General features: G+C 40.5%; 1 protein-coding gene across 2 annotated transcripts in view; it reads right to left on the bottom strand.

Annotated features, from left to right (window-relative positions):
* Positions 1-11,675, bottom strand: part of il16 (interleukin 16) — a 49,526-nt gene that overhangs the window by 31,005 nt on the left and 6,846 nt on the right. For both annotated transcript variants that reach the window (XM_019874041.1, XM_019874040.1), the window contains exons 3-12: positions 11,119-11,362; positions 10,736-11,024; positions 7,410-7,549; positions 5,793-5,910; positions 4,593-4,736; positions 4,290-4,395; positions 3,031-3,179; positions 2,760-2,867; positions 2,033-2,147; positions 1,349-1,422 (exon numbers count right to left, since the gene is read on the bottom strand). In XM_019874041.1, the coding sequence (XP_019729600.1) occupies positions 1,349-1,422; positions 2,033-2,147; positions 2,760-2,867; positions 3,031-3,179; positions 4,290-4,395; positions 4,593-4,736; positions 5,793-5,910; positions 7,410-7,549; positions 10,736-11,024; positions 11,119-11,270 (1,395 nt within the window). In that variant the 5' untranslated portion in view covers positions 11,271-11,362. The remainder of the gene's footprint in view (positions 1-1,348; positions 1,423-2,032; positions 2,148-2,759; positions 2,868-3,030; positions 3,180-4,289; positions 4,396-4,592; positions 4,737-5,792; positions 5,911-7,409; positions 7,550-10,735; positions 11,025-11,118; positions 11,363-11,675) is intronic.

Consider the following 11,675-nt stretch of genomic DNA (forward strand, 5'->3'; position numbering starts at 1 on the left):
GCCAGAGGGGGCCGGGGTTGCAAAAAAAAAAAAAAAAAAAAAAAAAAAAAAACAGAAGTCGCCTCATCACAACACGGACTGTACTAAATTTTTGCAATGACAATTCAAAGAACTCCTTCCAGTCTCTGTCGAGTATCCAACCGTCATTGTTCGTCTTTGTCTCTCTGCTACTCTCTCTTAAAGTGCCGCGCTACACTCTTAAGGACGTACCGCTGCGGTGGTTTACGGCCCAATTTTCAACCCGTCAAAATGACAGAGAAAAACGGCCTTAAATTTTCCCCGTCCACTCTTAAAAAAATCCGTCAATGATGGAAAATGGTCGGTTAATGTAACCTCTTCATAAACAGAAATATAAAAAATGTAAATGTTTATACAGTCTTGTTTAACTTAGATTTCGTTCCAAAAGACAGGCTTTGTTATCAGAAATCACCCCTCCTCCTCCCAAGTCCTCACAAATAAAATATGAAATGTCGGGTTTGCTTCGGGCTCGGGCCTGCAAATCAAGTTAAGTGATCAGACTCGAGCCGGGTCGGGCTTAAATACCCTCTGGCCGGTTCGGGTCGGGCTCGATTTTTTAGGACCGATCTTAGCTCTACATGGCATGCACTCTCTCTTGTGGTCGTATTGACTGATACTCCAGCCTCTGCTGTGGAACTGGTTCAATTTTGGGTGGGAAGCCCTGTCTTTGCAGGTTTTTTGTGATGCCATCATATTTCCATTTGACTGTCATGGATTTGATGGCACTCCTGGGGATCATCAAATATTTCACATTTTTTTGTGACCCATCCCTGTCCGTGACTTGTCTGAAGAGTTCCATGGTTTTCATGCCTATGTTTGGTAAGCAGTAAAACATTGATTTGATGTCGCAGCCTTTGGGGAATTTCAAAAAAGTTGTGTATGAACAGAAAGAACACACACAAGTGGACTTCATTTCAGTAATTATATGAGATTTGAAAGTAACTGGTTACATCAGACTAGGGGCTTCATAACAAAGTGGGGGAATACATATGGAAATGCCAAACTTTAATTTCTTTGTCCCATTATTATTATAATTATTATTATTATGATACAATTTCTGCAGATCCATCAAATAAAATTCTGATTTAAAAAGCATTTAAAAATTTGAGTTTGTAATATAACAGCATGGGCAAAAAGAGAAAAGGCCAAGGGGGTGCATCCTTTTTCAAAACATAAATACACATTTTTCTTTAACTGCACCATGATATCACCCATCATATCATGGATGGGTGGATGGATGGATGGATGGATGGATGGATGGATGGATGGATGGATGGATGGATAATTCATAGGTGAGTTGGCAGTTAGACAAACACACAGGCAGACTTACTTTGAACTTGTTTAGGGCATCGTCATGACACAATCCGTGCATGGACTCCCCATTGAGCTCCAGGATCTCATCACCTGCACACAATATCATAAAGATTTATTTCAATATTTTACGAATATTCATTGTTGCAGCTTGATCATTCTTATGCAAGCTGGAGCAATCAGAATCAGAATCCCCTTTATTGGCCAAGTGTGGAAAAGGAATTTGTTCCAGGCTACACTAGTATTGCAATAACAAGCAACTATGATAAACAAAGACATGACAGAGAGGTATAAAAATGGTGTTACTCTTATTCATTTGGGGGTTGTCAGTCTAAAAGTGATGGTGCACAGGTGTGTGTGTGTGTGTGTGGGGGGGGGGGCTCAATCCAGGCAGGTTTCGAGGTTCCGAACAGCACGCAATGAAATTTGCACAGCACCATACAATAAAGTACATCGTCATGCGGCACAGTAACGCATGCTCAGTCACCGTCCTAATTATTGTTTTTCATTTGACTGTTTTATATTTATTGCCGAGATTTTTTTGGGGTCCTGACAAATATTTACCGTACTTAAGACTTAATTACCATGTTAGCAGTGTTAAATTACTTACAGACCATGGTAAGGACTTACTTTGCCGCCGTAGGAATGGGACTCCTTTGCAAAAACGAGAAGCCCTTTTCGACACAAGACAAATATCCCTCACCCTCTTGTAGCCTTCCATCAGCAGCCGCCGCTCCACCAGGAAATATGGTCTTGACATAAATCCCCATTGGTCCACAGATGCTGTCTCTCCCACCGACTATGCTGAAGCCCAGACCCTGAAAATAACAGCACAATTCGTTGCGATTGTATCATTTCAAATTTCAAAGAAAGAAAGGTATTTTGTTCGAATCTGTCATTCTATAGAAAGCCATACAATACTGCAATTGTCCGATGTTCCCCAATGTCAGAGAAAGGAACTACTTTTGAATTGTTGAACTGTGTTCCAACTGAAACATCTGTAACAGATAAAACTTGCTCTGACAAAAAAAAAAAGACACCCTTTTATTTTTTTCGTCACAGCCTTTTGAGACAACCAACATCACAATGGGATTTATGTAACTGTTCCAACAGTGTCATATTTGAAGGACGCCTTCTCCAGACTGAATGTTTCAACTCCTTTCTTAGAAATTCAATATGATTTAGATAAGGGCTCTCCAGAATAGTTGATGTTTTGTTATCAGCCATTCAAGAGTTAGCATTGTGTTTTGGGGCGCTGACCAAGGAGAGGACCCATGAATTTGCAGCTGAGACCTTTCTGACATGCACAAACTTATTTCAGTCAGCACTGTATGGTTTTCTTTTCTTTAACAGAGGGGTACCAACAATTTTGTGTGTGGAGTAGAGATTATATGAGCTTCAGTGTCATGTTAGGTGTTGATGGCTCCTACCTTGCCATTACCCTTCATCAATACAATATGACAGATTATAAAGGCTTGAGTGTTGCTGCAGGAATTGGCCAGATGGGTAGAGCTCAAAGAGCGCACAGAGCGACCAGGCTGGAGGCAAGAGGAAAGTAACACACAAACACATTTCAGTCCTTACTTTGACATGAGTCATCGAGTTTCATGACAGGAAGTACAGTATGTCTGGCTTATGTTTTATTAAGTAGGTATTTATTGACTAGACATCATTTACAAAATGTCACTTAAGTTCCAGTACCTGAAGTGAATTGCGGACAAAGTCCAGTTGCTGGGATAGGGAAGTTCTGGTCCCATATAAAGGACTTCTCCCATGAGGGTCACTGATATACCTGTCAGGGTTCTTCATAATGATGCTGTCCAAATCCCCAATCCAATAAGGATGAACGCCTGGACACAACATGTAAGATACTGGTAGAAAATAGACTACAACTTGGAAGTTAGTGCCAGTGAGTGGCAGAGCATATTTACTGAGACAGACAACTATGTACACACACATTCACAGTCACTGAGTGGAAAACTGCCCGCATTTACCTGCACACTCAGAAAGTGACACCACTACTAATCTATAAAACGCATGTTTAAATTTATACTCGTCCTTCAATCATTAAGTGACATTTTACGCTCTTGTTGGGGGAAAAAACAGGCTCATCATCAAGCTTTGTCGAGGCCTGAACAATTGAATCAGGTGTGTTAGAGTAGGGAGGGACCTAAAACAGGCAGGATATGGCTCTCGAGCAACTCAGTGAGAGGAACTTGCCTTAGTGAGAGCCTTGGGGTATTATCAGTTCAAAGTGCAGCTTCAAATCATTTTCCTTTGTTTAAAAATGCACTTAGAGGTTTGTGAATATATTGAAATTAACATTTTGATTGAACTATTTCACGTTCGCACGTTGTTTACCAAAATGTATTTTCATTTTAAAAAACACTCATTGCTCATCATTAAAATTATCTGAAAATGTGATCATTCTCATGAATACATTACAAAGGATGAAAATTAATTTGATTATTTGTCCCAATACTAATTATAATCCATGCAAGATACTGTTTGCTTTGAAATGCTCTCTCAAAGCAGGTCACAATAATAATGATAATAATAATAATAATAAAATGTTCATGCCTACCAGGTGCAATTCATAATTTACTTAAACATTTTCAGACATTGAAGTTTGAAACACCGCACATAAAATGGAGGTATTGGGTCTATGAAACACCGCACATAAAATGGAGGTATTGGGTCATAAAGGATTTTTTATTTTATTTTTTTTTTTTGAGTCAACCTTAGTCAGGAATTGTAACATGTTTGTGTGAGCAAAGCATTGGTCTGAATAATGCTAGAATACATATTTTAAGTGGTTTTGATGTACCCCAACCTCAAAATCTTACGAGGTGATACACACACCAAAACTGGATGACTCCTTTGTGGTTTGTTGCCCTTGGTAAATAACGCATGTTCATGTTCATCTCTTAAAATACAAAAGAGCATAACTTCATACACACTCTGTGAGTTGGAGTACGTTTTGTTGCAGCTCTTCTGTCCTTGTGGACTTGGGTGACATTTTTCTGTGTCACGGCAACTTTCTTCATTGACCTCTGAAATAGGCATCTGGACACGCGCGCGCGTGCGCGCGCGCGCGCACGCACGCACGCACGCACGCACGCACACACACACACACACACACACACACACACACACACACACACACACAGAAAGGAGCATTAATACACATGAACGAAAAACACGCAAATGAAATACAGTAGTCGCAATATTAGCTCTTTGGTGATGAAATGTATATAGTATACCTTGATATGATTGTTGTTGGCGGTAAGTTCTTTCTCTATGGATGCAGATAATGAGAGCTCATCTGATGTGGTAATAAGAGATGGATGTTGTAGACTTCTGGTCATTATATTCTGATGGAGAGAGTCTTCAGGTGGTGAAATTAGCTATAATGAATGTGACAACAAGAAGCAGTTGAACAATTTTCCCAGTATGATATGGAGCAGGTCAAACAGATAACAAAAGCATTGAATGAACCCTGCACCTCTGCACTGTGAGGCCAGCGTGGTAACCAGTCGACCTGTTCTGTTTATACGGCATGAAACAAATTCCGATACATGTCGCATATGGGCAAAAAATTTGGAATAGAGCAGCAACGTGAACACTGCGCCTTCACTGGGTCTTATTCTGTCCAATACTACAGCGTGAGTTGGACAAACATTATACCTCAGTAATGTTAACATTTTGAGTGAAAAAAATTTACATCTGTTTCTTGTTCATCAGTTTTGTGCTCTCCTTGAATGGTATTTTTTTGTTTGTTTGTTTTATGCAAGAGAGCCCTTTGAGCTGGAAACAGAAATGAGTCTGTGGTTATTTTGTTGTTTGCTTCAAACCCTTTGTTGTTTGGTTAGAATAGTGGATCTTTTATACATTGAAAATTTGAAAAATGTATTCTCAAAATGACATACAGTCAAACCTCGGTTTTCGAACGTCTCGGTTCTCGATCAATTTGGTTTTCGACCAAAAATTTCGAGTTTTTTATGCCTCGGATGACGAACAAATTTCGGTTCTCGAACAAATTGAGTGCACTCTAATGCACCACTTGACTCCTCTTGCCTTCCTTACACGAGGAAGTGACGCTTCCTCGTGTCGCTTACCATTGTGAGCAGACGTGTTCAATAAACTTTTTTTTTTAAAAAGAGCGTGCTTTCGGTTTTCGAACAATTCGGTTTTCGAACAGCCTTCTGGAACGGATTATGGACGAAAACCGAGGTTTGACTGGAAATTAAAAGCACATATTTTGCCATTATGCACATATTTTGTCCCTCTTTAAAATTGCATTTTTGTCAGCCATCTGGGTAGGAAATGCATGGTCCTTTGTGGCTCCCCAGTAGAAAGACTGAAAAATTGTGGCCCGCACCCATCCCTGATGTAGACTATTTTATCTCAAGCAGAGAAATGACCCAATAAATGTTACTTATGATATTATACTGTGTTATTACCTCTCGATGGGCTCTGGTGTGTATGCTTTTCACTCCAACCTCCTCCATCCACGCACCGCTGCTTAAACACTGTCCGTTAAAAGGTGCCAGCTCCTCTTGGCTCAGGAAGTTGGAACCTCTGAGGGAAAAAGAAAACGAAGAACACAAGATGGTTCCGAACACAAGAATTAAATAGCAAAAAAAAAAAAAATGTTGGATATGTTAAATAGTGTACTCTTTTTACACCTTTACCTTACATGCTTTATTTGTCTTGTTTTTCTATCTATAGCTTAACAAAGATGCACCAATCTGTGTTTCTTGGATTTTGATATTTGCTGTTTTGGTCATAATTCATGTCTTGTTGGCTTTTGTTTGTTTGTGTGTTTGTTTTTCTTTCTTCTTATGGTGTTGGCACGTGGCAGGGATCAGGGCACACCTGATCCCTGCCCTGTGTGCCCTGTGTGATGTAATTTTTCTTTTTTGGGAGGTCTCTCTCAGGTTTTGCTACATGCTGCCCAGGTGCCCATTGGTGTGCCTGCTACTTCCTGTTCAGCCACCAGCCTTCCTTGTTTAATTCGATTATTTTGTTTAAATTATTTTTTTTTTACTCAAATGCTTTGTCCCAATCAAGTAAACTTCTAATAGCGATAGTCCTCTGCTTCCCCTAGGTTTGCTCATTTTTTTCTGGCATGACAATTTCTTTATTATTGTTCACGACAGTAACATCACTGCATCAGAGAGCTGCTTTGAAGATTTTAACCAGTACAAAATCTAAGAAATAATTCTCAGTGCAGGTGTAAACCTCTGCAGATGACAATCAACTACCTACGTAAATGAAAACCAAGCATCCTTTTATTTGCAAAGACAGAATGTGTACTTTTTTTTAAAAAAAATTGTTCTCTCAAGATCAGTGGTTCTTAACCTGGGTTCGATTGAACCCTAAGGGTTCGGTGAATTGGTCCCAGGAGTTCAACGGAGCCTCTGCAATGGAGGTTAAGACACACCCGACTCAACACGTCAATTAGTTATGACACGCCCACCTGGCCATCATTGGCTGCAGATAGTCACATTACAATTGCTTATCCAATTTGTGCTGCGGGAAATTTAGTTTGCTCAGTCGTCAAAGTGTGACTGTCGTGATAGTGCGTCATGCACGGTTCATTTTGTGCACAATTAAAAAAACATATACTTATGTCTTGAAATATTATTTCCTTTTTTCAGTTTTTAATAAATGCATTTTTTATGTGTTGAATTCATAAAAATCATAGTTTTATTTATCACTAATGAAGGGTTCGATTAATGTGCAGATAAACGGGTTGGGTTCAGTACCTCTAACAAGGTTAAGAACCACTGCTCTAGATAAAGCAGGGTATGGGAATGCCTCATTATTAGATGATCACACAGCATATCAAAGTATCAAATACAGTGCATGTGTATTTTATTTAGTATTTCAAACGCTCATATTTTCCAATGTGGTCAACTGAGTGGGAGGTGTTTTGCGTGACAAAGTAAAATGTGCTCAATTAACCCTTTTTGGGACAGCTGTGACTACAGTGAACAGCTTACCATGTTATCAGGATACAGGGTGCATGAAAGGGTTAAACTTGACAGCTTTGTCCAGCACACATAGTTTTGTACCTTTTTGAATCCGCTCCATTCATTCTTGGCTCCGCATTACTGTGGTTGTGTTCTGTTAGGCCGCAATTATCTGCCATTTGTGGGATACACACGTCCTCCGTTGGCCTTGTGGCGACACACATCTTCCAAATACTGCTGTCCTACAAAACACAGATAAACAGAGTCAGAAAAAGAGAGAATAAACAACCATAACCCGAAATGAATCTTTGAGGCAAGGAGATAAAGCAAGCTTTATGACTCTGACAGCATCTACCTGCAAGTTATTGGGATCACAGTCAAGGACAAAGAAAATAATTAGTGCAATTTATAAGTGCACAGAGAAGAGCCAGAGGTTTTAACAGGTTACATTCTACAGAGGATGATGAACAGACAGGCGATGCCATTATGACTCTGGGGGGTGGCCGGTTCCAGTGTTGACATAATAACTCAAATTCTCAAGGTCCTCATCAAGATGTAATCGTTAAATTGAAACGGTGCTGCCACCCCTTTACAAAGTTTCATGGAAGCATATTATTGTGTAATTCCGACTCCTACACTATTTACCCTTTATTGTGGTGAAATGACTTGCAGCCAAAAACATAATTTAGACAAATTGCCTAGGACCTTTTTGCAATTGATTTGTTTACATTCCGGACAGCGGGTGATCATTTTAAAAAAATTATGTTTCTAAGTCTATACTGAAGGGAGACTTTGCAGAAAAATTTATGTTGAAATTTCATTTACCTGTCCGCTTCATCCTCACAAGGGAATGCTGGAGCCTATCCCAGTTGTCTCCGGGCAGTAGGCAGGGGACACCCTGAACCGGTTGCCAGCCAATTGCAAGGCAAACAGAGACGAACAACCATCCATGCTCACACTCACACCTAGGGACAATTTCAAGTGTTCAATCAGCTTGCCATGCATGCTTTTGTAATGTGGGAGGAAACAGGAATACCCAGAGAAAACCCACGCAGGCACGGGAAGAACATGCAAACTCCACACAGGGAGGCCGGAGCCAGAAACGAACCCTGCACCTCTGCACTGTGAAGTCGGCGTGCTAACCACTTGATTACCGGGCCACCTGTAGATTGAAATTGTTTATTTCAGGATAAGACGTGCTTGATGTCCACAGTGTGACACATTCCAAAAAGAGTGGGTTTTTTTCATGTCTTATGACAATTACATACGCCCTTTCACTCATCTGGCCCTCCTGATCCCCCCAAAAAGGCATCCATGCATGATGCTGTGGGAGAGGCTAATGGCAGAGGTTTCATAATTCATAAACCTTATTTAAAGATCATTAGCTGGCTAATTTCCTATTCATATTCACTTCCCTTACGGGCACGCCCTTCTGGGCTAACAATTTGAAGAAATGCTGGCCACTCCACGTCTGTGCACAAGTACTGTACCTCACATAGCTATAGTATGTCTTAGACCAGGGATCACCAACCTTTTTGAGAGAGAGAGTTACTTCATGTGTACTGATTGTGTGAAGGGTGACCAAATCGATACACGTCTGAAATAACATCTGTACAAATTGCATTTTTATTTTTAATGCTTAATGATTTATTTAAGTTTTCAGGCTCTGATCATCTTAAAGATCTCTCACAATATAGCCAGTGTTTGCATTTTTAAATCATAATTTCTACTAGCAAATCACAATCCTAGCACTGGCGGGCTATTGGTGTGGTCCTCACCACGTTGGTGACCCCTGTCTTAGACAGTGAGCAGAGCTGAACACAGCAAGAGGTTCTGAGTTTCAATCTTACACAGCACAAATGTTTAATTGTTCAGTCATCTTTTTCTGCATTACTGTTTACTGATAAGCTGTGGACTTTAGTGGAATGTAAGGCCTCGCTGTGTAAAGCAAGAAACAATAAACGCTGTGTTTGTCTGAATATTTGACCTTCAGACCAGTTGCAACCCACAAACTACAAGCATACCAACATCAGCATGTGATCAGCAATTGGCAGCAGAGTCCACACTTTCATCTTTAGACTTTATGCAATATTTTTTCCAATGTTGATTTATTGTAACTTTGTGAGTAATAACTGTAGCACATGTGAAAGATTTCATTGCACGTGCAAATTTGTTTTACGTGCTTCATGAATACAAAATAGATTACAGTCATGAAGCAATGAAAGTTGGCAAATAGAAATATAAATAGAGGAGAATCAATAAAAGACCTAAAAAGGGTTATGTTATTAATAACTTGTGGAAAACATGCAAAACTCTAATTTGAGTTTAAAAACCATGATGTGTAGACATTTATTTTGAATGTGTTGGTCACATGACCATGGTCCATTTGAGGTTGCGCGGTGGAATTATGTGTACCATCAGAAGTCGGAAGGCAGATATGAAAGCAGGAATGCATGGTACATTGAGATATAGCCACGTTGTGTTCATGAGGCACTCAAGTAATGTTCAATCTAATTTTCCATGCTACTCAGCACTCACACAAACTCCCTGAGCATTCTTTGGACCGCGGTGAACAACATGAGACACACACACGGTGGCCAAACGATTATCACACCTGTCCAAAACATGAGACTATAACACATTACATGATGAAGGTTTGTTCCAAATGAAGTTTAAACAGAGCATATCATCGAATAGAGATCTGTGACACAAATAAAATGAGGCATATTTGGTAAGAATTGATTAGGGATAAAGGATTTTTATGTTGCCAATAGGCCAACATTGACTTGACCATGTTTGACCGAACCGGCCAAATTGTGATCATTTGTGTTTTGTCCACTAGTGACATAGGCGGCTCAGGTTGCCAGAACTCAAGTGAATTACACGACTCATAGCCATCAACTGCATTTCATATGTTTGTCGCAACAATGTGCTTCAATTATGCAGAGACTTACTCAGCATGTAGGCTCCTTCCCTCAATCAGTTATGATATCCGAAGTGAACATAATATATCTCCATGAAGACACTATAATGCCCACAGGTGTTCCCGTGAGTGAAGGATTGACTGGTGATCATTCCAGCATGGACCGCTCAGGTTGCCCCAGGTAACAATGAAATGGAGCACAATAATTAAATTAAATTAAATCTCTTGTGAGTCGATTGTCCCCTCAAAATTCATTGGACTGTGCTTAAAATGGATGCAAATACCCAATGATATATTGAAAATCCGTTGTGGTAGTATATAAAGGAAACTATAAAATATTCATTGACCGCATACTGTACCTCTGGTCCCAATTGTACTGTATGTGCTCGAGGCTATTTATGTGGTTCTAATGCTTTGAAGCAATTTAGGAAACATCTCTTTCTCACGACATATTTTTGTGCTTCGATTGTGACAAGGATGTTGAGTGAAACCCCTGCATTCATACCTTGATGCTAAAAGATCTCCGCAAGCTCTTTTTATTTTCACTCAAAGGGGTGGTGTGAAGCAATTGTCTGTCAGCTACTGTGCCTCCACTTGTGTTCGGGGTTGACTGCCGCATCCTCCACTGTTCGATTTCTACATTCCTACATCCTGTTTTATCCTCAGTGGCCACGTCTGTTCTCCAGCCTAAACGCCATGTCCTTCTCTCCTCTGACATCACTGTCCTACCGACCTCCTTCCCTTCAAGACTGGGGCAGTCCTCGTTGGTTTTAGAGTGACACAGAATCAAGGACCTTGAGAGAGTCAGAAAACTCAGAGTCAGAATAAAGTTAGCAGATATCAAGAGAGGTCAATAGCACTATTGTGCCAAGTTGTTGCTTTTGATACCTGGAGAGCATGGCGATCTTCTTCGAACGGTGGTTATGGCTGCTGTTTGGGTTGCTGTTCTTAGTGTTGCATTGGTCCCTTCTTCTCCTCTCCATTCTCCTTGCAGCAGCTGTGCTGGCTTTCCTCCTCTGGTGGGAGTATCTTTGAGGCATGGCCGTCAGTGTGTGCCGATATGTGTGCACTGGGAACTCGGGAACCAGTACACCACTCACTCCTGGTCCAGAGCTTAATGGAGAGGGACGCTCTGGAGAGCAATTACAAAACTCAGTTAGGACAGTCTGACTGGATCCGGGGAGAAGAATGTTTTGAGAGACGATTAAGCCAAGGAGACATCAAGGGATTCAAGTACTAAAGCTCTTTTATTCTCTGCTTCGAAAGAAAATAAAACTTGTCAGTGAACTCATGACTAACATGCTTACAAAAACACATTGAATCACCCTCTGTCTCTCTTGCTCTCTCTTCAGCTCTCTTTCTCTCTCTCTCTCTCCTCTCTCTCTCTGTCTCTCTCTCTCTCTCTCTCTCTCCCCCCCCCCCCCTTCCACACTATCCCACTCTCC

This window comes from Hippocampus comes, unplaced genomic scaffold (assembly GCF_001891065.2).
Source record: "Hippocampus comes isolate QL1 unplaced genomic scaffold, H_comes_QL1_v1.1 scaffold499, whole genome shotgun sequence".
Lineage (NCBI taxonomy): Eukaryota > Metazoa > Chordata > Actinopteri > Syngnathiformes > Syngnathidae > Hippocampus > Hippocampus comes.